Genomic DNA, 27,207 nt, shown 5'->3' with positions numbered 1-27,207 from the left:
GGCCTTGTCAATTTTCTTAATTTTAGCCAGCTTTCCCTTTACTAAGTTTTCCTTTCCCTCTTTTTTCCTCTAATATTACATTTATTTCCATCTGCCAGTCCCCAACTTTTCTCCCCCCTTTCCTTTTCTCTTTTTTGAAATTTCTTCTTGTACAGCTTCTTCTTTTGTTTACTCTTGAGAGCTTTTTCTCTTTTATTTATTATCTCTGTCATCAATGTCTTAGTTTTAGTTCGTTTTTTGTCTTTTGGCAAAGTTTCTGAATCTTCATGTCCATCTTGGCTATTTTCCTCTTCCTTTGGCTCCTCCTCTCTAAGGTTCCTTTGTTCTGCTGTAAATTGCATTACTTTTTCTGCCAGTGTGTCCAATAGTCCCCTTCTTTCTTTTATCATTTCTTTCACAGTTTGCAGTTCCATCTTAAATTCTTTGCTTGCTACTTCCATTTTTTAATCAATTGTGGTATTCTTTATTTTATTAAAGTTAACTGTAATCCTTGCCAAGAGACTCCATTTATATCTCTTTTCCTTATTGGTCCTTCTATTTCCTTTGCACAGTCAACCCCCAACAGTGCCAAGATATTGCCTTCCTCTGTCCTCTTGCTGCAATCTCGCCCCCCCCTTTTTTTAAGCTTTCAGGGTTCTTGTTATGTTATAGTCTTTTATTTCACGTCTTTTCTCATTCACACATTTAACAGACCAGTAATTTTCCATAAAGTCATCCAGGAAAAAATGCCTTGTACCATTAGGTGGTGCTCTATATCGCTTCCACTTTTCAAAGTTCTTTTCCCCCCTTTTTTCAATGATATTAATGTTAATTTTCAAGCATTTCAACCATTGACTTTCTTTTTAACTATAATCAATTCCAAGCAAGTTCAGCATTTTATCCAATGCCTAATTAATGCCAGTTTCTGTATATTAGTCCCAATTCCATCCTTAATTTCATTATAGCTCTTTTGTAGTCCAGATTTTTATTTACCTTATATTGTCCTCTTGTTTTCTATTTGCTGCTGTTGTACTCTCAAGCGAGGAATCTTTCTTTCTGCTTTTCGGTGTTATTAAAACAAAAGGTTCAGCTTCTCTTGTCTGGATACACGCCGCTCACCACTTCACCTCTCCAGTGCACACTTAAGTCCCAATAGGTTCCCGTCTTCAGGGCAGCCATTACAACTGCCACTTCTCCCAATCTTTCAGGGGAGTATACCAAGCCAGGGAGTTGAGATGCAGCTCCCCTCGACCCAGCTGGCAGTCTCCCCCTCTTCCCCCACCCCTCTGAGGTGGGTGTGATGGTTCAGTCCTGTCAGGATCCTCCAACAGGGTAAGCACGGATCGAAGCCGCGCACAATCGTGGTCTCCGTCTGTCCTTGACGGAAGTGCCACCGGAAGTCCCATTAATCTTGTTGATCTCCACTCATCTGGGTGTTAATTGCTGGGGGGGCATTGTTTCAACTTGGCTTCATCTAGGACGGTCACAGTTTCTCCGTTGAACCTCGAGGGAAGCCTGTCCATATGTTGGGCAATTAAAGAGTTTTCATCATCTCTTCTGACCTCTGATTGGTGTACATGGATGCGTTTTGCCTGTTTCTCCAATGCAGAGGCTGATGCTGTCTTTAAACTGTATGTTGTAGATGATTCCCGTTTTTCTTATCAGGCTGCTGCGTGTTCTGACCGAGGCTTCCCAAGATCATGAAGCTGACTCCTTATCCGGATAAAACCCCTTTTATTTAGGTTAAAGTGAATTCCTGTCCAGCAAAGTCTGGGCAAACAGCCTTTCAAGAGATTTCACAGCCACAGACCATTATCAGGCTTGGAGAGTTGCCAGGCCGATATCTTCCAAATGCCATGCTGTAGCAGCAATGACTTTGCAAGAAGTCAGGAATAGATCTTCACCCGAATGAATTGAATGAATTGTCTCCTGCAAAGCCCCACTCCTCTTTCGCTCCTCTTTTATTCCCTCTGGGAGGAGCCATTCACCGTCCACCTGTGGCTTTACTCCCGAGTCGACCCTTCTACCTTAGCTGTTCCCTTCTCCTGGCAGCTCTGTACATTCACACACTGGGAACAGGCTCCAGCTGTTCTTCTTCCCCACTGATTTCCGACTCCGAAGGCAGCTGGTAATTATCGGACGGCCCTGGCCCCATCTCTGCCTCCGATGCAGAGCCCTCGCCAGAGCCTTCCCCAGACTCCAGGACTGGCCCATGTTCCTCCCCAACCTCCTCAGTGTCTGAGTCTGCCGCCAGCTCTGCTGCCTACTGGTGGGCCACAACACTGGGTCTTTTGGTTTGCATAGGATGGCATTAGTTGGCTTGTCTGCTACTGTGATGCCACGTGGTTGTATGAGTGTGTGGGTGGTTTCTCAGATGTTTTTGATGCTTGGCAGTGTTATCCCTTTCACAACTTGTTTTCAATGTGCTACATGGGGTTGAGTGGTTAGATCAGGGGTGTCAAACTCATATCGTCACATCATGAGATCATCTAACTCATGTCATCACGGTTAGATAACGAAGATGCGGCGTAGATGATCTGATTCCTGTTTCTGATGTTCAGAATTGGTACAATGTGGTTTGTGCTTGGATAAGAACACCACAGCTGCTCACAAACACACTTCAGCAACCTTAATTGAGAGCCAGCCCCACTCCCTTCTAGCATGGATGGTGTTACCTAGTTGTGAAATGAAACATCTGTAAGAAAACCACTAAGCTCAGAGACCACCAAGAACCCCACAATTCAACCCCCAACCGCACATATTCTCTTCTATTGATTCTGTTGTTGCTTCTGCTGCTTTTTTTCCTGTTCTGCTTAATTAAAGAAAGGCAAAAAAATTAAATAAACACCTTACCACCTGAGTTGTCTCACTGTCTCCAGGCAGAGCATATCTCTGTAGCCGTTGCAAGAGTCTCAGTATCTACCCCGACTTACTCTAGAGTAAGCCCTTTATGGGGACTGAGTTTCAGGCCAAAGGGCAGGGATTTCTGAGCCACCCCACCCAACCCTCTGGATTTGAGAGGCGAACATGGAGCATAGAATCATAAGGCTGGAAGGGACACGTGAGGTCTTCTAGTCCGACTCCCTGCTCCATAATAGAATAATAGAGTTGGAAGGGACCTTGGAGGTCTTCTAGTCCAACCCCCTGCTTAAGCAGGAAATCCTATATCATTTCAGGCAAATGGTTATCTCACCTCTTCTTAAAAACTCCTCGTTTTGGAGCATTTACAACTTCTGGAGGCAAGTAGTTCCACTGGTTAATTGTCCTCACAGTCAGGAAGTTCCTCCTTAGTTCTAGGTTGCTTCTCTCCTTGATTAGTTTCCACCCATTGCTTCTTGTTCTGCCTCCAGGGGCTTTGGAGAATAGCTTGACTCCCTCTTCTTTGAGGCAGCCCCTGAGATATTGGAACACTGTTATAGCCAGTCAAAAGATTTATTTTTGAAAGTGATGGAGCAGCCACAACTCCAGCTGGCAAGCTGTTCCACTGGTTAACTTCTAGGCTGTATCTCTCTTTAACAAGCTTCCACCCATTGCCTGTCCTGCTACCATGTCTCCCCTGGTCCTTCTCTTCACCAGACTAGCCAGGCCCAGTTCCTGCAACCGTTCATCGTGTGTTTCAGCCTCCAGTCCCCTCATCATCCTGGTTGCTCTTCTCTGCACTCTTTCCAGAGTCTCAACCTCTTTTTTATATTGTGGTGAGCAAAACTGGATTATTCCAAGTGTGGCCTCAGTACTGTGGTATAAAGCAGTGTTCTCTCTTCTCGCAATCTCAGTGCTATCTCTTTATTGATGCAGGCCAGGATTGCATCGGCTGATTTGGCAGCCGCAGCCGCACAGCTGGCTCATTGCCTCTGGAAAACCACATTATGGAAGCCCCCAGGATGCTTTTTCAGGAAGCAACTGGACTTTCTTGTTTTTTTCTTGGAAGACGTTTCGCTTCTCATCATGGATGAGAAAAAGCACCTTTGGGACAACTATGACCTGAATGACCGAGAATCTCTACAGACGCATTGTGGAAGAGACCGAGACCGAGAGGGAAGCTGGAGCCCAAAGCTTTATTGAAGAACAGAAGGACTGAATCCAGGGTGGAATCTGGAGGGAGGGTCTCCAGGGTGGGTCCAGGGCAGAAGAAGGGTCTTTGGGTTAAGTTGGAACACTAGATCCAATCCAGGTGGGTCTCCTCATTGGTCATGCTGTAAAAACAAATGTTCGGGTATGAGGTTTCTGCCCAGAACTGCCTCAAATGCTTCCCCCTGCCCCATCTTACAACCGTGGAGACCCAAAGGTGAAATCAGCAGGAATGGGCTGATGGGGAGAGAAGGGGAGCGATGGGGCAGCAGCCTCCCCCTTAGAGTTATGGGGCTTCAAGCAAAGGTGGGATAGAATCTCTCCAGGATGCTCTGGGGATTTCTGCACTTGAAGGAGGATGGACTAGATGACCTCCGGTGTCTTTTTCCAATCCTCACCTTCTAGAAGATCACAAGGCCACTGCTGAGACCACAGACAAGGGCACGTTCACTCAGGCAGGGAGCATTTCTCAGAGTCAGAAATGTGAGCTTATCTCTGGCTCCCCAGATGAAGCTATGGACCTTCCTGTCACCTGAGCATGGACCAGTTGTGGTCTGCCCAGAAGATGAGCTGGATCAAGGTGGGCAAAGGAATTCTGTCCCGGCCTCTCCTTCTCCTGGAAGTCCTTGTTGCCTGGAGCCTTCTGGCTTCCTGACCAGGCTGGCAGGAGAACCGTCTCTTCTCCGGCAGCAACCGTTGAACTGGGCACGACCGTTCTCCTGATGATGGTTCAGGAGGTGGAGAAGTCAAGAGACTGTGGGAGGGGGATGTGGAGGGGGATGTGGGAGGGGGATGTGGAGGACCAGTGGAGCTTCCACAGAGTGGACATAGCTATCTATCTGGATGAAGAGTCTCACCACACCACATCACACCAAAGTTGGTGTGCATGCTTCATGCTTAAAGATCACTCCTCTTTTCTTTTCCACTTCAATTATACCTTTGTCAGAAAGACCGAAAGCCTAGTCGGGCGGGTCTAAGCAAACTAAAGCCAATGTCAACCTGGAGGTGTTACCTTAGGCAGGATCCCTGCAGGTAATCATGCAACCAATCTCGCAACACTTCTGATTCTTAGGGCATTTCCAGTCATTTTCACAGTCCGTGAAACAAAAAGTGACTATATCTGAAGGTTTCTCGGGACACACCCCACGCTTCTCTGCAAAATAGAAGATCATGAGGTTGAGTGTCAGACTTACCAGGTCAACCAGACAAGAAACACAAGCAGATGAGATAATTATTGTAAAGCCACCTTGACAGAATCTTGCAGGTTTGAATGGACAAATCTCCCACTGTCCCCTATACAGGCTGAGCTAGTAGGGAGGGTCTTGTCTGAGCCTCTTTATTCACCCCTTGTGCAGCTTCAGGCTAGGCAGTCTCTTCTCTGACAGCATCTCTTCACCTAGTTTTCCAAAGTCTTTCACATATATACCTTATACACCAAGAGATTCTTCTGGAATTGGAGTCCCAGAGCAAGGAAAATTCCATCAGCCAAAGCCTCTCCGCGTGAGCAGGATGAGTTGCGCCAGCTGGAACCTCCTCACTTCCTTCCTTGCAATGCACAGCCATTTCCTTCTGGGCTCAACTTCTCAGGGGCTTTATAACTGGGCTCCTCTCTCTTGAGTTGGGAACGGGAAGGGGCACCCCCCGTTTCTACCCAGTAGGAAGGCAGTGCTCTTTGTGGTAGGTGCGCCTACCTTCTCCATCAGGAAGGGATTCCAAGGAATGAGGTCTGTAGAGCCTTCCCCTGCTGGCTCTGCACACACTCCTGCAGTCCCCTTCTCCCCAAAAACAGAGTGGGAGAGGTAGTGCTTTCCCTCTGGACATCTAGGGGAACCCCCCTTTCCATGGGTTTCCTGGAGGTTGCCCTGAGGTTCTTAGGATCAATTCAGAGGAGCTTCAGGGAGTGAGGTTGAGGTTATGAGCTGAAGGAGACAACACACACTGTTAGGAATAACATAGGTTACCTAACTTTTTTTGGATAAAATAATATATAATGTTAGGGATAACATTGTTTACCATAACTGGTTTGGGTAAAAATAATAAATATGGTATCATGGTTTGTTAGTTAAAGTGTGTGTAACTTTAACTGCAAGAATGTAATTAAGGGTGTGGTTGTAAAAGCACAATATAAGAAGCGAGGCAAATGCAGCTCTCTCTCTCTGGCTTAATGATTCCTAATTACTGGATGGATTGATGACTGCGTTCTTGCTGAAACGGGGAGAGAAGATAAAGATTGGAGTGATTTATTGTAAGTGAACTGACATTGGCTATTCAACACGGACTTTGCAAATAGAGTATCCCCGACAAGACTTGACTGAAATTGATACCGTTTATTTTGACTATGCTATAATTCTTAAATGGAATAAACTATATTTTTGATAGCACAAGCGTATCTGTATTTTACTGCGTGTTAACTAGAAAACTTATCTCACACATTTACCTGTCTGCCTATCTGACTTCGCTGCACGTTCTGTTTAGTTTGTTTTTCTTAACAGCCGTTGGGGAATCCAGGCTTAACATATATAAACTATGATAGTGAGTTTAAGTGTGTGTCACTTTAACTGCAAAGCATGTGATTTTGGGTGCGGTTGTAAAACCACCATAAGAGGGAGCAAGAGAACCTTGCTAGCTTACTGTTTGCTGGCTTCCTGGATTGATGAATTGATGGTTTGCTAACTGCGTGTTTTCCCTGCTACTGAGTTTATTCAACTGCAAAGGAAGAAAGGAGGTTTGATTTCTTCTTATCTCTACTGCGAAGAGATTTATTGCTGGACTGATAATTTGTAAGTTTACTGACCTCTTTTTCGACACTGGACTTTGCTAATGAATAATCCCCTGACGGACTGAACTAGTGAATGATATATGGACTGTTTGACTATGCTAAAACTCTTACTGGAATAAACTATTTAACTAGCACAGTGTATCTGTTTTACTGAGTGTAATCTACAAAAACGTTTATCTCACATATTTGCCTGCCTGCCTGACTGCCGTTGCACATTCTGCTAGGGTGTATCCCTAACACACACATCTGGCCTAATCCAGAGTTGGGTCCTTGGTGATTCTGGGGCAGCACATGGCAGAGGGGATAAGTCATACCACACCCAAATAAGCAGAGAGAACAAGCAGAAAACAATATCCAATTCAAGAAACTACCAAGGAGAAAACACACCACATCAATATTGATGAAGGAAACTGCTAGATACAGCAATAGCAATAGCACTTAGCAATAACAGTATAACAGCGTTGGAAGGGACTTTGTAGGTCATCTAGTCCAACCCCCCACCCCACCCAATCAGGAGACTCTACACCATGTCTGACAGATGGCAGTCCAGCCTCTTCTTGAAAGCCTCCAATGATGAAGCTCCCACAACTTCTGAAGGCAACTTCTATTCCATCGGTTGATTGTTCTCCCTGTCAGAAAGTTTCTCCTTGTTTCCAGGTTGAATCTCTCCTTGTTCACTTTCCATCCATTGTTCCTTGTCTGGCCTTTGGGTGCCTTGGAGAATAGCTTGACCCCCTCCTCCTCTCTGGGGCAGCCCCTCAAATACTGGAGGATGCTATCCTGCCTCCCCTGGTCCTCCTCTTCACTAGACTAGCCAGGCCCAGTTCCTGCAACCATTCATCGTATGTTTTAGCCTCCAGTCCCCTAATCATCCTGGTTGCTCTTCTCTGCACTTTTTCTAGAGTCACAACATCTTTTTTATAGTGTGGTGATCAAAACTGGATGCAGTACTCTAGGTGTGGCCTTACTAAGGCTTTATAGAGTGGTATTAGTACCTCCCTTGATCTTGATTGTATCCCTCTGTTAATACAATTTAGGATTGCATTAGCTTTTTTGGCTACTGCTGCCCACTGCTGGCTAATATTCAGCTGGTTGTCCACTAAGACTCCAAGATCCCTCTCCCAGTTCCTGCTATTGAGCCTGGTTTCACACAGTCTATATGTGTCCTTTGGGTTTTTCTTGCCCAAGTGTAGGACTTCACTTTTCTCTACATTGAATTTTATTTTGTTAGATATGGTCCAGTGTTCTAGTCTGTCAAGATCCATCTTGAGCCGATCTTCTTGGGTGTTAGCTATTCCTGCCAGTTTAGTATCATCCACAAATTTGGTAAGTTCCCCTTCTATTTCCTCACCTAAGTCATTTATGAAGATATTGAAGACTTATATACTGCCACATAATGCTTTACAATAGTGGTTGCCAACCAGTGGGCCAGGCACCACTGGTGGTCTGCGAGAAAATTTTGGTGGTCCACAGGGAAATGTCACCCCCAAAGCAATTAATCCCAGCCTACGCAGGAACACAAGGCTGCGCCGCCCACATCGCCTGCGGGAACACAAGGCTTGTGTCACTTGCATTGCAAACAACATGAGGTAGTGAGGGGAGGGGGGAAAGGGCGGAGGGGGGAAACTTGCCTGGCCTGGCCCCCGGGCTGCTTCTGTCCGCTTCTTTCTTCTGCTGCTTTTGGCTGCATGCAAGGAAAGCAGCCAAAGTCTTTCTTTCTCTCCCCCAAACTCCGCCAGCAATGAGTCTTTGGGACCCTGCAAGGCCTCCTGCTCCAAGAGGCTGCACCGGTGTGACAAGTCTCACCAAGACTCATTTCTGGCGGAGTTCAGGGTAGAGAAAGAAAGACTTCTGCTGCACATGCTGCTTTCCTTGCAGTAAGCAAAAGTCAGTCTCTCTCTCTCTCTCTCTCTCCCCCTGAGAATGGAGCTGGAGACAGTATCCTGTGATCCCAAATAAAGACTGATCGATCGGTAGGAAAACCAGATGGGGGATTTTCCTGCAGACTTTGGGGGGATTTTCCCAGGGTCTCTGGTCTGCAGGATTTAAAATGATGAGTTTGGTGATCCCTGAGGTCCAAAAGGTTGGCGACTCCTGCTTTACAGCACTCTCTGGGCAGTTTACAATGTATTGCATCTTTCCCCCAACAACCTGGGCCCTCATTTTACCAACATTGGAAGGATAGAACTCACCCTTGAGCCCCATCAGCATTGAATTCCAGGCTGCAATATGGCATTCTAACCACTGCACCACCAGGGCTCTTTTAGACATAAATAAGCAGCAAATCCTGTGCCCTCCTAGCCCTGAAGATGTTATCTAGTTGGGTCATGAAACGTTTGTGAGACAGCAGGGGTTGGATTGGAAGACCTCCAAGATCACTTCCAACTCTGTGATTCTGTGAAACCACCAAGGTTAGAAAGCACCAAGGACCCCCACAGTTCAACCCTGAGCCACAAACATTCTCCGTCCGCAACTCCTCCTCTACTTACCAACACAGGTGTAGCGACATTGATCCAGAGTCTTAAAATTATTGTCATTCCCCTGGCATCCACCGTAAGTAAAATTTTCACATTGATTTGAAGTCAGGTTGTAGTAGAAGCGAGGCATTTTGGCTTTACATGGTCCGGTTTCCGCAGGAAGGTAACAAAACTCTATGGCAAATGGAAAGGGGAGGGGGGATGTTATTGGATTGGCTAGCACAAAAGTCTTTAACTCACTTCCCCAACCTGGTGCCCTCTTAGCATGCTCAGTCTGCAAACAGTCCAGAGCCATCTAAGATGTTTTAATTTGGTTTCCTGCTCTGGGAGTTGGACAGGATGTCTGAATGACAGTTCCTATTGCTTAAAATCCTGATACTGAGGAGACTTTGGTAATTTCTGCGCTTGGCAGTTTTTTTGAAGCTTTGAAGTTTCATTATCCAAACTAGGGAACATCTTCATGAGCACTGATGATGTTACCTAGTTTGGGTCATGAAACATCTGCAAGAAAGCAACCAAGCTCAGAGAGCATCAAAGACCCCTCATTTCAGTCCTGAGCTACAAATATTCTCCTTTCATTATCCCGATTCTTCTGCTGCGTTGAGTCAAGATAGGTCAGCCTTCCCCTAAAACTGCATCTCTCTTTCTTGGGGCATCCTCCCATTTCTATTCAGCTGACACCCAACCACCATCTCAAGAACCTCCCCAGGAGAAGCCCCACCAAGCCAGAGGTTCTAGACTGGGGTCTTTGGTTTCTCTACCCTGATCACTTCAGCCCCTCCCTGTCAAGGGTTTCAAGATCATTCAGAAAACTCACTTGGACGGTCCTGGCCGGAGACGGGGGTCAGCTCTGCCCAGAGGGTGAGGAGTCCCAGCAGGAGAAGAAGACCTCCAGAAGACATGATGAAGCCGTCTGCCCCACACTCGGGCTGCTGGCTCTATTTATTCTCCCCGCTGGGAATTTCACAACTCCAGATCCAGGAAGCAGGATGACTTCATGCAGAGACAATTTGAATTCTTTTCTCTTTCACAAGATGGTTGAGCACCCATCACCAAGGAGAGGTTAAGGTCGATTCTATGTCTTTATTGATTGAAATGTTGAAGTCACTTGGACTCCAAATGCTTCTGCGCAACTTGACACATAAAGGGGAATATTTGTAGCTCAGGGTTGAAATGAGGGGTCCTTGGTGCTCTCCAAGCTTGCAGGCGTTTCATGACCCAACTAGGGAACATCATCACTGCTAGAAGGGTGTGAGATTTGTGGAGGAGGAGGAGGAGGAGGAGGAGGAGGAGGAGGAGGAGGAGGAGGAGGAGGAGGAGGAGGAGGAGGAAGACTCTGGTGTCCTTGGTGCTCTCTGAGTTTGGTGGGTTTTTTGTAGATGTTTCATTACCCAAACTAGTAAGAGTGGGGTTTGCTCTCAGTTTATATTCTACTGGCTTTCCCTGTCAGGGGTGGGATGGTCTTCCTTGACATATACGAATATCTGACATATGCAAAAAATGTACAATCCATGTTTAAACCCAACTGAAGGCATCAACCAGAGGGAAAAGCCACCGAAATCTCCTTACCTTCTTTAGCAGAGACCGAAACAGATACCCACTACCAGACTTCACCAAGATCTGAGAAGAGGGCTGTTTTTAATGGTCTTTCCGATGCTGGCCAGGTGGAGTGAGAGTCTTAGGGGATGCTATGCTAGAGGGAAGGTGCAACTACATGGAGAATGCACCTTTCGTGAGGTGTGCTAGATGGCACTGCTTTATCACTGGGAGCCGGAGAGAGTCAACTCGATCGATGACCACAAGATGAGCAGAAAGTAAAGACAGAACGTGCCTTAAATAGTTTGGCCCTCTGCCATGTAGGGCTCAAAAGGTGACAAGTGGCATCCAGAAGTCCATAGTAGTGAGTGTAACATGAAATATTTATGTAGGTGTGGCATGGTCTGTATATCACTGCTTGGGCTACCACATTCTAACCAGTCGCATATTCAGAATGGTCTCCAAGAACAGCTCCATGTAGAAGCTCTTTGAAGTAGTCCATCCATGAGTTGACTAGGCTTGAATGATTGTTACAATGCACCCTGACCTCTAGACCAGGGAAGGATGCAACAGCTTACAAGATGAATCTCTGTGAAAACCCTCCTGGTTTGCGTGGCTGCCACAAAGAGGCGGGGTCAACCTGTTTTCCAAAGCACAAGAGGGCAGGACAAGAAGCAACGGATGGAAACCAATCAAGGAGAGAAGCAACCTAGAACTAAGCAGAAACTTCCCAACAGTGAGAACAATCAACCAATGGAACAACTTGCCTCCAGAAGTTGTGGGGGCTTCATCACCGGAGGTTTTTAAGAAGAGATTGGACAATCTTTTGTCTTGAATGGTATAGGGTCTCCTGATTGAGCAGGTGGTTGGACTAGAAGACCTCCAAGGCCCCTTCCTGTTATTCTGTTATTCTGATTATGCACCAGTCCCAAAGGGAATATGGAAGTCTTTTCAGGGTGAAATATGGAAGGGACCCACTCAGTCTTGCTAGGGTTGGGTTTGAACTGGTTCCATCTCATTGAAACCTTCTCTACCTCCAGGCATTGGGACAAGAGTTGACCGCATTGCTTGACTGGTCAAGGGTCATGATGTATAGCTGAGTGTCCCTCGGCATACTGATGATATCTGATCCTGAACCTATAGATGACCTGACCCAGGAGCCACATGCAGGTGACAAATGGAAAGTGTGAGAGCTTCAAACCCTGAGGCATCCCAAAGATTTCAAGGTTGACCTCTCTCCCCCTATCAATACTGACTGGAACCAGCCATGGAGAAAGGAGGATGAGCACCAAATCCTGTTCCTTCCACTCCCCCATCCAGATCAATTTGATGATAGGTATCATTGAAAACCATCAAGAGATCAAGAAGAACCAGGATGGCTTCGCCGTCCCCATCCCAACCCCATCACAGGTCATCTACGAATGGGATCATAAACTGACAATGGCTACTGCATATCAGGAAAATCTCTATAAAATGTTTTATAGGTGGCATTTGCCATTGGCAAGATTAGCAAAAATGTTTAGCAATATGTCCACCAAATGTTGGAAGTGTAATCAAACCCCAGGTACTTATTATCATATGTGGTGGACTTGCATGAAAGCAAGAAAATATTGGACAAAAATACATACTTTTTTGGAAAAGATGATTAAGCAACATATAGATTTGAAGCAGCCAGAAATATTTTTATTGGATATAATACCCGAGGCTTATGATAAAGGGACTGTATATTTAGTTTTGTATGTATTGACAGCTGCAAGGATCATATTTGCACAATTTTGGGAAAATGTGAACACTCCATAAGATGAGGACATAATTCGGAAAATACTAGACTGTACAGAGATGGATAGGTTGACATTAAAAATAAAGGATAAAGAAGATACAAAATATTACTTAACAAGAAATAGGTTTTATGAGTGGTTAGAGATAAGAGGTAGAAAGCGAAGAAAGATTATTGTTATGTATGAATTAAATATATAAGAGGGTTTATAATTATAAACAGGTTGATATAATTTATAGAACTATAAATAAGGTAATATAAAGAGAAACATAGTTAAAATGACTTTGTGACACTACTATTATTATTATCAATATATATGCTAATATCTCAGTTTGTATTCTTTTTGATTTTATGTAAATGACATACTCTGACAATACACTGTATTCAAAATGTTTATGAATAAAAATAAAACATATCTTAAAATAAATAAATAAATAAATATGATCAGCATTGTCTCCATACAGTGTCCCAGCCTGAAACTCCAATTGAAAGGGGTCTAAATAATCTATTTCTTCCAGGGCCCCTTGTAACCCAATGACCTTCTCAAGAACCTTCTTGAAAAGGAAAGAACTCGTGACCCACTACCATCATTTATTTATTTATTTATTTGATTTGCCAATTGTTTACAAGATAATAAGTATAAGTGTATACATAGTTGTGAATACATGAAATGGGTACATATAAGAAAAATAAAAGAATAAGAGAAACAATAGGACAGGGACGGTAGGCACGTTGGTGCGCTTATGCACGCCCCCTACAGACCTCTTAGGAAAGGGGTGAGGTCAATAGTAGACAGTAGACAGTCTAATCATCACCTCCTTCAAGTCTGGTGTAACTGTCGTAACTCTTAAAGTGGCCACCTGTTGGGTGCAAAAGACCAGGTCCACATTTGAAGGTTCAATTAAGCTGATTTATACCTAAATGCATGTGACAGGAATCTTCTCAACTAACAATCAATACCTGGTTAGAATTAAATAAGAGCCAATTACACTGTAGGAGGGTTGAACGTAACTTGGTTGTGGCAACATAGGGATTTTTGTCTCATCTCTCTTTTCATTCTGCCCCCAAGATCTTCAAGTCCTTCCCCACTACCATTACTCATCAGGTGCCATGCTATACACAAGATGTTGAGACCTTAGAAAGAGTGCAGAGAAGAGCAACCAGGAGGATGAGGGGACTGGAGACTAAAACATACGATGGACGGTTGCAGGAACTGGGCTTGGCTAGTCTAGGGAAGAAGAGAAGGACCAGGGGCGATATGATAGTGGTCTTCCAATATTTGAAGGGCTGCCACAGACAGGAGGAGGGGGTCAAACTTTCCTCCAAAGCACCTGAAGGCCAGACAAGGAATAATGGATGGAAATTGAACAAGGAGAGATTTAACCTGGAAATAAGGAGAAACTTTCTGACAGGGAGAACAATCAACCCATGGAACAAAAGTTGCCCTCGGAAGTTGTGGGAGCACCATCACTTGAGACTTTCAAGAAGAGACAGGACTGCCATTTGTCAGAAATGGTGTAGGGTCTCCTGTTTGAGCAGGGGGTTGAAATAGAAGACCTACAAGATCCCTCCCAATTCTGTTATTCTGCCTGTCACCTTCTGGATGTCTCAACTTTATTCACCAAAAACCCAGAATATTCCTCACACCTGCCAAACAAGGAGCAAAATCACCCAGCAATGACTGTTGGCCAAGTGGCAGATGCAATAGGGGTGGAGAAATGATTTGCCTATGATATGTTGCCACGTTGCCATCCCTGATATGGGCTTTTACACATGTTCAGTGGGACCGTTGCCCTCACAGAATTCTGCTCACAGAAAAAGAGACAGCCCTTAGAAGAAAAGCCAACAATTGTTGGGTTACAGCTTTACCAAGAAGAAGATCCAGATCGGAAAGACAAAGATTTTTATAATCAATCAATCATAATAGAGCTGGAAGGGACCTGGGAGATCTTGTAGTCCAGCCCTCTACTCAAGCAGGAGATCCTACACCATCCCAGACAAGGGGCTGTCCAGTCTCTTCTTAAAAACCTCCAGTGATGAACATCTCACAACTTCTGGTGGAAAGCTGTTCCACTGGTGAATTGTCCTCCCTGTTAGGAAGTTTCTCCTTAATTCTAGGTTGTTTCTCTCCTTGGTTGGTTTCCATCCGTTGCTTCTTGTCCTGTACTCTGGGGCTTTGGAGAACAGGGTTGACCCCCTCCTCTTTATGGCAGCCCCTCAAATACGGGAATGTTGCTATCATGTCCCCTGTACTCCTTCTTTTCTCTAGACTAGCCAAACCCAAATCCTGCAACCATTCTTCATATGTTTTATTATCCAGGCCTTTGATCCTCTCAGTTGCTCTTCTTTGCACTTTTTCCAACGTCTCAACATCATTTTTGTGACTTGGTGACCAAACATGGACGCAGCATTCCAGGTGTGGCTTTAGTAGGGCTTTATAAAGCTGTAGCAAGAGTGCGAATACTAAATATCAATTTATTAATTAGTACTGTTAAAAGTGAAGAGCTGGGAGCAGTGGTGAAATGCTACCGGTTTGGCCCGGTTCATCTGAACCGGTAACAAAAATTGCTACTGGCCAAACTGGTAGTAAACAAAAAAGCTCCGAGGATGAGCTGAGAGAAGAGAAAGGGGCAGGATCGGCCCTTCCATCGGCCCCTTTGCTTTTCCCTTCTTTATCCTCTCAGCGGGTTGCTGAGGCAGAAGAGCCTCAGCTGGTGTTTGGAAAGCTGCATGAGTGCGCAAAGGGCAGGATCACCAAACTGGTAGGGAAACTAGTAGAATCCCAGCGCTGGCTGAGAGGTGAAGAATCCTGAGAGTTGGATTGTCTGGCCAGTTTGGGGGGAAAGCTAGACAGGTCCACACTGATGTCCACGGATCATTTCTGTGGTCAAGCAAAACTCCAGAGTGGCAGCAGAGCCAGGAAAGTCCCAGTTGAAGGATATTTGGATTCGAGAAGTAATCCATATTAAAGTTTCCCGGGTGGGTGATTGTTCAGCCTCTCTTGAACTCTCCCAGCCAAAGGAAGGCCACCGTATCCCAGGGGTATTGACTTCCTTGTCCAATTCTTCTTGCAATGAGGGTTTTTCTCTCTCAGTCCATTGATTCTGCTTCCTGTAACTTGCACCAATTCTGTTCTCTGGAATGAGAGAGGACAGGTCTTCATAGATTCTACGTGTTTGAGGAAGGAAGAAAGACAACTTTGGGGAATTTTAGCTGGAATCAATCATAATCTTTAAAGCCATCTGAGCTCAGAAAGGAAACTTACAAAAGAAAAGAAAATTACCCCTGGGTGGAAAGCAGAACAAGTGTCAGTGAAGCTGGAAAAAAAAACAACAGAGCAGGGTCAGGTAGGAATGGAAGTTGTAAACTTCTGTAGGAGAATTTGCAACAAGGTGGTTAGATGCTTGAGTTCTAAGTGAAATGAAACAGAATAATAGAGTTGGAAGGGACCCTCTAAAAAAGCCAATGCAGTCCTAGGCTGCATCAACAGATCATGTGAAGTGTTAATACCACATAATAAGCACTGCAAAGAATGTTCCTTCTGCGCCAACTCAGAAAGCTCAAACTGCCCAAGGAGCTGCTGATCCAGTTCTACAGAGGAATGATTGAGTCGGTCATCTGCCCTCTATAACTGTCTGGTTGGGTTCTGCAACCCGACAGGACAGACACAGACTCCAGAGAGGAATTAGGACTGCAAAAAAACAAAAAAAACAAAACCCCAATTACTACCCACCTGCCTTCCATGGAGGACCTATATCCTGCAGGAGTCAAAAAGAGGGCTGTGAAAGTATCTACAGACCCCTCACATCTTCGACATAAACTGTATCAACTTCCACCCTCAAAACGATGCTATAGAGCACTGCACACCAGAACAACTTATTCAACACCACAGACAATACTGCTACCCTTCAAAAAGACCTTGACTATGTATCAGAATGGTCAAACAAATGGCAACTTCAAATCTCAACAAATAAATGCTCTGTCCTACATATTGGCAAAGAAAAAAATCAGAAAATAAAATACAGGCTGAATAGTCAAGACCTTGTTGATGATCCAAACTCTGTCAAGGATCTTGGCATACTCATCTCAAATGACCTAAGTGCTAGAGCCTGTTAAGGAATATAAGTCACCTAACAGGTATTTGGGTTAGAAATATATAAACCAGGATAAACATTTTAAAACTGTATCTTTAAGAAAATGCAAAACTGTAGTTGGGTGTGGTTTCTCAAACGGCCATAAGATGGAGCCAGAAACCTGAGTTGTTTTAACCTTAGTATCAGAAGAGAGTGTGTCTCCGTCTCTGTTTCCTTCTGTTGGAAAGTATTGCCGTTCCTCCATTTCTTCTAATTGACTGATATTACTGGATTTGATATAAGTCTGATGCTGAACTGTTTTTGACACTGGACTTTGTTACTGGATTATCCCTGGATTGAAAACTGACTGATTTACCTGTGAATGACTTTGGAATGCTTGTTTTGAACTTTGCTTAAACCTTTATTGAAAGTAAAAAACCTACATTTACTGTACAGTGTATCTGTGTGCTGTGTGTGTATTATTCAAACACTATTCTCTATACGTCTCCCTGTATGCTCTCATTCTCCTAACGGGGAATTACCTCAACAGAGCCCACTGTAACTACATAGCCAAAAAGGCATTAAGAGTTGTTAACCTAATCCTACGTAGCTTTTTCTCTGGTAATATTACACTACTAACTAGAGCAGACAAAACATTTGCTAGACCAATACTCGAATACAGCTCATCAGTCTGGAACCCACATTACGTATCTGATATTAACACAGTTGAGAAAGTCCAGAAATATATCACAAGAAGAGTTCTCCACTCCTCTACTCATTGTGACTTATGCCACCAGACTTGAAATTCTAGACCTAGAAAACCTACAACTACGCCGCCTTCGGTCCGATCTAAGAATAGTATATAAGAATAGTATATACTAAGAATAGTATATAAAATCATACATTGCAATGTCCTACCTGTCAATGAATACTTCAGCTTCAACCATAACAATACAAGAGCAAACAATAGATACAAACTCAAAGTAAACCTCACCAAACTTGATTGCAGGAAATACGACTTCAGCAATAGAGTGGTCAATGTCTGGAATACTCTACCCGACTCTATAGTCTCTTCCCCAAACCCCAAAAACTTTAACCTTAGACTGTCTACTATTGACCTCACCCCTTTCCTAAGAGGTCTGTAGGAGTGTGCATAAGCGCACCAACGTGCCTACTGTCCCTGTCCTATTGTTTCTTTTATTTTTTTATTTTTCTTACATGTATTCATGTATTTACTTATATCTATTATTTTGTAAACAATTGGCATGAATAAATAAATAAATAAATAATAAATAAATAATAATAAATACATAAATACATAAATACATAAACTAGACACAAAGACAGGTTTTTCCCAAATGCCATCACTCTGCTAAACATATAATTCCCTCAACCCTGTCCAACTATTTACAAAGTCTGCACTACTATTACTATTAATCTTCTCATCACTCCTTATTGCCCATCTCCTCCCACTTGTGACTGTATGACTGTAACTTTGTCACTTGTATCTTTATGATTTATATTGACTGTTTCCTCATATGATTTGATTGCTTATTGTACCCTATGACTATTATTAAGTGTTATACCTGATGATTCTTGACGAATGTATCTTTTCTTTTATGTACACTGGGAGCATTTGCACCAAGACAAATTCCTTGAGTGTCCAATCACACTTGGCCAATAAAGAATTGTATTCTATTCTATAAGGCCTTGGTAAGGCCACACTTGGAATCCTGCATCCAGTTTTGGTCGCCACAAAAGAAAAAAGATGTTGAGGCTTTTGAAAGAGTGCAGAGAAGAGCAATAAAGGGGTCTGGAAGATAAAACTCAAGAAGAACGGTTGCAGGAATTAGGTTATGCCTAGTCTAGTGAAAAGGTGACCTGATAGAGGTCTTGCAATATTTGAGGTGCTGCCCCAATGAAGAGGGGGAAGGTCAACCTATTCCCCAAAGCACCCAAAGGCAAGACAAGAAGAAACAGATGGAAACTAACCAAGGAGAGAACCTAGAATTAAGGAGGAATTTCCTAACAGTGAAAACAATTAATCAGTGGAAATGGTTGCCTCCAGAAGTTGTGGTGTGCCCTAACCCTGGAAGTTTTTAAGAAGAGATTGAACTGCCATGTGTCAGAAATGGTGTAGGGTTTCCTGCTTGGGCAGAGGGGGGGTTGGACTAGATGACCTACAAGGTCCCTTCCAACTCTGTTAATCTGTTTAAAAAAAGTCTCTTTGCCACAGCAGCAAAGAAGCTGCAGGAGTCGACCACAGGCTTGAAGGAGGCGATTTGTGTCAAGAGGAACGCTCAGAGCAAGCAGCGAAGCCCTCAAATCGGGCGGGTCCCTTTGCCTCGGCCAAGCGGGGATGGGCCCACTGTGGGGGAGGGCATTTCCTGACAATCTGAGCAACAAACACCTGGGCAGGTGGTGCCACCTGCTGGCAGAGTGAAGGCACTACTCAGGTTTCCCTTTGGGATCCAAAATAAGTCAAGATAAGATTTACACCGTCAGGATTTTGTTATATCGCCATCTTCAGGAATTGGAATAGCTCTTCTCTTCACAACAGCCCTGCGGGGGAGGCTGGACTGAGAAAGAAGGCTTGACTGAGGTCAGTCCAGATGGCTAGCCAGGTTCCATCCCAACAGTTCATCTCACAATTACACCTGGCTTTGTTCACACAACACCCTTGACCTGCTTTCAGTCTCCTTCCTTCCATTCCATTCCCTCCTTTCTTTCCTCCCTCCCTCCTCCCTTCCTTCCTCCCTTCCTTCCCTCCCTCCCTCCCCTCCCCTCCTCCCTTCCCTCCTTCTTTCTTTCCTCCCCTTCCCTTCCCACCCCACCCCTCCCCTCCCCTTCCCCTTACTTCCTTACTCCTTCCTCCCTTCCCTTCCCTTCCCTCCTTCCTCCCTCCCCTCCTCCCTCCCTCCCTTCCTTCTTCCCTCATTCTCCTCCCTGTGGCAGCCCCTCAAATATTGGAAGGCTGCTATCATGTCTCCCCTGGTCTTTCTCTTCCCTAGACTATCCAGGCCCAGTTCCTGCTACCATTCATCTTATGTTTTAGTCTCCAGTCCCCTAATCCTCCTGGTTGCTCTTCTCTGCACTCTTTCTGGAGTCTCAACACCTTTGTTATAGTGTTTTGACCAAAATTGGATGCAATATTCTAGGTGTGGCCTTATTAAGGCTTTATATAATGGTATTAATACCTCCCTTGATCTTGATTGCATCCTTCTGTTAATGCAGCTTAGGATTGCATTGGCTTTTCGGGCTGCCGCTGCACACTGTTGAAATGGCTCCTCCTAAAATCTACTCTCATCTCTACAGTTTTTAGCATGTTCATCTCTATATTCACCCGGCTGCACCAGTTGATCTATGTCTTGTCTGTATGTGGACTCATCACATTCTTAAATGAGACCTATGATTGTTGAAACATCTGCAAACTTCTGTACTTTAACAAAGGGATCCTTTGAGATGCAGTCATTGGTGGAGAGAGAGAAGAGTAGGGGAGAGAGCATACAGCCCTGGGGGGTGGGAACACCTGTGCTTACCAAACAGGTATTTGATGTGATTTCACCTGCTGCTTCCTGTCTGTTAGAAAGCTTATGATCCATTTACAAGTGTGGTTGGGCACAGATAGCTGAGTCAGTTTAGTGAGAAGAATATCTGGAATGATAGTTGTTAGAGATAACATTGTTTACCCTAACTGGTTTGGGTAAAAATAATAAATATGGTATCATGGTTTGTTAGTTAAAGTGTGTGTAACTTTAACAGCAAGAATGTAATTAAGGGTGTGGTTGTAAAAGCACTATATAAGAAGCGAGGCAATTGCAGCTCGCTCTCTCTGGCTTATTGATCCCTAATTACTGGATGGATTGATGACTGAGTTCTTGCTGGAACGGGGAGAGATAAAGGAGTGTTGATAATTTCTCAACGGAGAGAAGATAAAGATTGGACTGATTTATTGTAAGTGAACTGACATTGGCTATTCAACACGGACTTTGCAAATAGAGTATCCCCGACAAGACTTGACTGAAATTGATATATGACTAATGGACCATTTATTTTGACTATGCTATAATTCTTAAATGGAATAAACTATATTTTTGATAGCACAAGCGTATCTGTATTTTTACTGCGTGTTAACTAGAAAACTTATCTCACACAATTACCTGTCTTCCTATCTGACTTCGCTGCACGTTCTGTTTAGTTTGTTTTCCTTAACACCCGTTGGGGAATCCAGGCTTAACAATAGTATTGAATGCCAAGCAGAAGTCTACAAAAAGGACCTGTGCCTAGGTCCTTGGAGATTCCAGATGTTGCCAGATGTAGTTCAGTGCCATATTGACCGCACCATCTATTTGTGTGGTAGACAAACTGCAAGGGGTCTAACAGCGGATCTGGGATGTTTTTCAGGTGGGCCAACACTAACCCCCCAAAGGTTTTCACAACTATGGATGTCAGAGCCACCGGTCTGTAGTCATTCGGCTCCTGGGTGGAGGGTTTCTTGGGCACTGGGGTGAGAGTAGAGTGCTTGAAGCAAGAAGGGACCTAGCGCCCCTCCAGGGATTTATGAAAGATGCAGGTGAAGATGAGAGGGGCCGTAGATCAGTCCAGGATTCCAAGCAAGAAGGAGTTGCTCCATCCGGGCCCGATGCTTTTCTGCTCTTTTGTCTATGAAATAAACCTTGCACATCTTTTTCTAGGAACACCAGAGGGGGAGGGGGGGGAGGGCAGAGGGGTGGAGATAGTTGTGGGACATTTGGCTCCTGTTGGTGTATCTGAGGTGGGAAAAGTAGCAGTAGATGACAATGGTCTCTTCTCCAACCGAGACCGGAACTCTTTCCAGCCCTCTGACCGTTGATGTGTCTGCCAGATGACACGGAGCCTCCTGGACGTGGCTTATGGGAACAGGCTGAAGATCCTGGAGTGGCCATTCTGGAGAGAAGACAACTAAGGCCTTTGAAGAGCATTGGGGGACATCAGAAGGGGCCCAAGGGAAGATGGGCAGGAGCAATTCTGCTGCAGAGGCTCTGGGTTCTCCACATTGAGGAGATAAGGTTACTGGTGACTTATGAACAGATGGCAGGCAAAGAATATTTTGTATGGACAACTATAATGACATATGTGTAAAATAGACATGTATCTACATGCATTCGAACCTGTCATGCCCCTGGTGGAGTCTGACTCTGAGGAAGAGGAGGAACAGCCAACAGGGAGTGGGAGTGTGGCTCCAGAGGTGGTGGAGGAGGCTGGGGAAGGGCAGAGGCCGGCTGAGCAATCAGAGGAGGATCCAGGCCCATTCCCTCTCCATCCTAGGTCACGCAGGGAGGAGAGGATCAGGGAAAAGCGAGGTCTACTCAGGAGGAGAGGGCCATGATCCTCCTCGTGGTTTGCAGCTGTGAGCTCTGTATCAGAGTTTGGAACTGCGTATTCACAGACGCTGGAGTCAAATTAGTGTTTTCCTTGGATGAGGTTTATCTTTGTTGACGTTCTTCCCATGGACTCTCCCCAGTTATTTTCCTGGAATGTTTGATTAATTATCTTGGTTTGCCTTGGAACTCTCGTCAATACGGTTTGTTTTTGGTTTCCTTTTGCTTCATTATCTACTTTTTGAATTTAAACTGTTGAAGGCATTACAAGACCTTGATTCATGTTTTAGCTTTTGTGTTATTTTTGAGACTCTATGGGTCATCACAGAACCCCTCATGTATCTAATATTTTTCCTGCTGTTCCCTTTTTGTTCTATATTAACATACTCCAAACGTTGAAATCTGATTGGTCCACACGGACCGCTTCCTGATTGGTCCACTGAACGGCCGTGATTGGCTTTCTAAGAATCAACCGCGATTGGCTGAGCCGATTGCGGGAGATTCAAAGCCCTGTCATTGGCCGGCGAGCCGCGAGCAATCCCTATATGAAGGGCTGCCACGGCTCCAAGATCTTGTACAGGTCTTAACTTAAAATAAAGAGCTTGAAGTACACTGGTCTCGCGTCTCGTCTGTACCCGATCTAACACTTTTCTTTTCCTGCTTTTCCCTATTGATTCTCTCTTTTATTCCTGCTCTGCTTCATTAAATAAAGGCAGAAAACTTTCACTGATTTGCCTCATTGCTTCCAGTCAGATCATCCACGTGGAGCCATCAGGGAGTAGCAGAGTCTCTCTCCCAGACTTAACTCTGGAGTAAGCCCTTAGCGGGGACTGAGTTTCTGGATATTGGACAGGGATTTCTGGCTCCGAGAGATGCTTCCCCTGCACATTGTCTCCGGAAGGCCACATTGGAGAATGATGTGCTGCCCCTCAGCTCCTCTGATGGGGGTGGGGGACACAGATCAAGATGGGGAGGGGAAACCCCAAAGGGGCAGAAGAAGACACTGAGACAAATAGGGATGCAAAGACCAAACTTTATTGCAGAACTGAAGGAATGAGCCCAGGGTGGGGTTTGCGGGGAGGGTCTCCAGGGTGGCGCAGGACTGAAGAAGGGTCTTTGGGTCAAGTTCGAAAAGTAGTTCCAATCCGTGAGGGTCTCACCATTGGGGATGCTGTAAAAACAAACATTCAGATATGAGGTTTCTGCCCAGAACTGAACCCCGTGCTTCTTCCTGCCTCATCTTAGAACCATGGAAACCCAGAACTGAAATCAGGAGGAATGTCCTGATAGGGAGAGAAGGGGAGCAATGGAGCAGCCTCCCTGTTGGAGTTATGGGACTCTATCACTGGGGGCTTCAAGTAGAATACAGAGTCACAAAGTTGGAAGGGACTTCAGAGATCTTCTAGTCCAATCCCCTGCTCAAGCAGGAGACCCTACACCACTTCAGACAATGGCTATCCAGTCTCTTTTGGGAAGCATTCACTGATGGACCACCCATAACTTCTGGTGGCAAGTTACTCCACTGGTTAATTGTTCTCACTTGTAGGAAGTTTCCTCTTACTTCTAGGTTGTCCCCAATCTCCACAGACATTTGGTTCTAAGTTGTTTTTCTCCTTGATCAGGTTTTATTCGTTCTTTCTTGTCTTGTCTTCTGGTGCTTTTGGAAAGAGGTTGACTCCCTCTCTTCCATGACAAAGCAAAGGTGGGAGATTTGTTTGTCCAGGATGCTGAGGATTTTCTTTACTGGAAGGAGGGTGGACTAGAAGACCTCCAGGGTCTTTTCCCCATCCTCTCTTTCTAGGAGATCTCAAGGCCACTGCTTGGGCATGTTCACTTGAGTTTTCTAACTTGGACAGGGAGCATTTCTTACACTCAGAAATATGAGCTTGTCTTTCCCTCCCCAGATGAAGTGATGGACCTTCCTGTCACCTAAACATGGACCAGCTGTGGCCTGCCCAGAGCATGAGCTGGACCAGGGTGAGCAAAGTGTCCTGTCCCAGCCTCTCCTTCTCCTGGAAGTCCTCATTGCCTGGAGCCATCTGGATTCCTGACCAGGCTGGCTGGAGGAACATCTTCTCCAACACAGTGCCCATGGTTGTTCAGGAGGAGAAGTCAAGAGACAGTGGGAGAGGAAGTGATGGGTCAGCCTGAGAACTTCCACAAAGTGGGGGTAGATACTATTAAGAAGGAGGGCCCCACAGGACTACACCAAGGCATGTTTCAGCTTCAGCAACAGAGGGGTCAATGTCTGGATTACTCTACCTGGCTCTGTGGTTTCTTCCCCAAACCCCAAAAACTTTAACCTTAGACTGTCTACTATTGACCTCACCCCTTTCCTAAGAGGCCTGTAGGAGGCGTGCATAAGCGCACCAACCTGCCTACCGTCCCTGTCCTATTGTTTCCTTTTTATTTTTCTTATATGTATCCATGTATTCATAACTATGTTTTTACTTATACCTATTATCTTGTAAACAATTGACAAAATAAATAAATAAATAAAATGTTTGAGTGTCAGGGCATCATCCCTTTCTGTATCTACTCTACCTTTGATGGACAAGAGCCTGGAGCTGCATCAGCCTGAAAGACCCTGGAGATACATTCATGTGCCCAAGACACATCTAGGCCTGGGAGACACCACACAGCAATTCCTTTGCTCTAGTGGTGGGATTCAAAAAAAATTACTGCCAGTTGTGTGGGCTTGGTGGGCGTGGCAGGGGAAGGTTACTGCAAAATCTCCATTCCCTCCCCACCCCACTAGCCCGCTTTCCAGATCCGTTCTCCTGTGCAGGGCAACCAAAGGAGATCCAGCCAATCAGCTGGGACTCGATGGGAGGCAGAGAAGAGATGGGGGTGAGGCCAGTCAGAGGTGGGATTCTGAACTATTCAAAATTTCCACTATTGGTTCCCCAGAACAGGTCAGACCCCGGTGAATACCACCTCTGATTAGGTCTAAGCAGGCCGCACAAGGGACAATGTACTGGAGCTACCATGCATCGTATAGACAATGTCCCTCCACTCAGACAGGCAACCGTAACAACAACACTTCTGCTCCTCAGGACAGTTCCAATCATGTTGACACTTGCTGAGACAAGGACGTTGTTGTTGTTGTTGTTGTTGTTGTTGTTGTTGTTGTTGTTGTTGAGGGCCCTGGGGACACACTCAGGGGTGGGATTAAAATTTTTAACAACTGGTTCTGTGAGCATGGCTTAGGTGTGGGCGTAGCTTGGTGGTCATGTGACTGGGTGGGCATGGCTTGGTGGTCATGTGACTGGCTGGGCGTGGCCAACTCAATATCACTCACATCGAGGCACGCAACTCCTCGCCTGGCCTCTCATGACTGTGGGGATGCTGCAACAGTCGTAAGTGTGAAAAATGGTCACAAGTCACTTTTTTCAGTGCCATTGTAACTTTGAACGGTCACTCCACCCAAGCAAAGTACCAGCAAAGGAGGGGGAAAAAAACCACAGAGAAGTTCCTGAGACAGGAAGTCTAGTCCTGCCAAGAATGTAATAAGGGTTAATGGAGAGGCAGTTTCTACAAGCAACACCAGAATGTTTCCTTCCTGCCTTCCTTACAGGATTAGCCCAGTAATTTCTTCTAACAAACGGTTATCCGAACTGCTTAGAATGTTAACAACCGGTTCTAGCGAATAGGTGAGAACTGGTGAAATCCCACCCCTGGAGACACTCCATGTTTTTCTGCAAAAGAGAAGATCTCATGGCTGTGTGGTCCAGATCAAGAAAGATCCTGTCCCTGGACCTCTCAGGATCCAAAACATCTCCTTCTGTCCAGATAAGATGCTGCCGGTTGGAGCCGGATTCCCACCTCCTCCCCTTACCCACAAAGCACAGCAATTTCCTTTTGGAGTCGACCTCTCTGGACCCTGGGCTGGACTTTATAACTGGGTTCCTCTCTCTTAACTCAGAATGCTGGGGGTGCAAATGTGCACTCCCCTCCTCCCCATTTCAACCTGAGAGTTCAACCTGAGTAACAAAGATTCCTTTGTACTGAATCAATCATAGCCTGAGAGTCACGATGTTCCATTAACACATCTCATGCTTAATGTAAAGAGGCAGCAATTCTTTTTCAATGAAGAGGCCAGTCCACAACTCCTTACCTACTTACCAACACAGGTGCGGTGGCATTCATCTTTGGTCTTAAACCTGTTGGCATTGCCCTGGCATCCACCATAAATAAACACTAGGCATTGGTTTGAAGCCGGGTTGTAGTAGAAGCGAGGGAAATAGCCTTTACATCGTCCGGGGGCAGGAGGAAGATAACAATACTCTGTGAAAAATGGAAAGGGGAGCGGGAACATTATTTGAGTTGCTAGCACAAAAGTCTTTAACTCACTTCCCCAACCTGACGCCATCTTAGCATGTTCAGATTGCAAGAAAATAAGAGCCATCTGGGATGTTTCAGTTTGGTTTCCTGCTCTGGGGTTTGGATCAGATGGCTGATGGGATTGTTCGTGTTGCTTAAAATCTTGATTCTTCTGCTGCATTGAGTCAAGATAGGTCAGCCTTCCCCTAAAATTGCATCTCTCTTTCCTGGGACCCCCCTCCCATTTCTGTCTCCTGTTCAGCTGACACCCAACCACCAACTCAAGAACCTCCCCAGGAGAAGCCCCACCAAGCCAGAGGTTCCAGACTGGGGTCTTTGGTTTTCCTTTCCTGGGGGAGAACTCGGATCACTTCAGCCCCTCCCTTCCAAGGGTCTCCAGATCTTTCTGAAAGCTCTACCTGGCCGGTCCTGGCCGGAGATGGGGGTCAGCTCTGCCCAGAGGGTGAGGAGTCCCAGCAGAAGAAGAAGACCTCCAGAAGACATGATGAAGCCGTCTGCCCCACCCTCGGGCTGCTGGCTCTATTTATTCTCCCCGCTGGGAATTTCACAACTCCAGATCCAGGAAGCAGGATGACTTAATGCAGTGAGAATCTGAATTCTCTTTCATAAGTTGGTTGAACATGAGATGACAACATTCAGAGTTGCATTGGCTGGCCAATTTGGGGAAAGCTAGGCAGGTCCCTTTTGTTGTGTTCCAGTCCCTCCCCTCACACAAGAGGCACTCCGAGACCCTAGCCTTATTCCCCGGGTACCCACTTGCACCAAATGTGAAGTTCTGTTGAGTCTGGTACTGTTCAATCTAGGCCCAGGGTCA

General features: G+C 45.3%; 2 protein-coding genes across 2 annotated transcripts in view; both read right to left on the bottom strand.

Annotated features, from left to right (window-relative positions):
* Window positions 1-4,076: 4,076 nt before the first annotated feature.
* Window positions 4,077-27,207, bottom strand: part of LOC113427667 (tigerin-4) — a 72,500-nt gene continuing 49,369 nt past the window's right edge. The window contains exon 5 of the mRNA XM_087959109.1: window positions 4,077-4,172. Within this exon, the coding sequence (XP_087815235.1) occupies window positions 4,168-4,172 (5 nt within the window). The 3' untranslated portion in view covers window positions 4,077-4,167. The remainder of the gene's footprint in view (window positions 4,173-27,207) is intronic.
* Window positions 4,142-26,957, bottom strand: LOC113427666 (fused toxin protein-like). The gene is made up of 7 exons (XM_087958971.1): window positions 26,792-26,957; window positions 26,175-26,336; window positions 23,189-23,220; window positions 10,121-10,241; window positions 9,316-9,477; window positions 5,060-5,200; window positions 4,142-4,172 (listed from the first exon to the last, which is right to left on the bottom strand). The coding sequence occupies exons 1-6, from the start codon at window positions 26,874-26,876 to the stop codon at window positions 5,061-5,063; spliced, it is 702 nt and encodes a 233-aa protein (XP_087815097.1). The 5' UTR covers window positions 26,877-26,957; the 3' UTR covers window positions 4,142-4,172; window position 5,060.

Source organism: Notechis scutatus, chromosome 3 (assembly GCF_049901735.1).
Source record: "Notechis scutatus isolate UNSWTSFEM ecotype Mainland chromosome 3, rNotScu1.2, whole genome shotgun sequence".
Classification (NCBI taxonomy): Eukaryota; Metazoa; Chordata; class Lepidosauria; order Squamata; family Elapidae; genus Notechis; species Notechis scutatus.
This window is presented reverse-complemented; position numbering and strand designations above follow the sequence as displayed.

Coding starts and splice junctions, on each gene's coding strand:
- LOC113427666 (XM_087958971.1), bottom strand. CDS start 26,876: ATGTCTTCTGGAGGTCTTCTTCTTCTGCTGGGACTCCTCACCCTCTGG. Junction 23,221..26,174: donor ATGCCACCGCACCTGTGTTG/GTAAGTAGGTAA, acceptor TTGTTTTTACAG/CATCCCCAATGGTGAGACCC. Junction 9,478..10,120: donor CTCCGGCCAGGACCGTCCAA/GTGAGTTTTCTG, acceptor CATTTGCCATAG/AGTTTTGTTACCTTCCTGCG.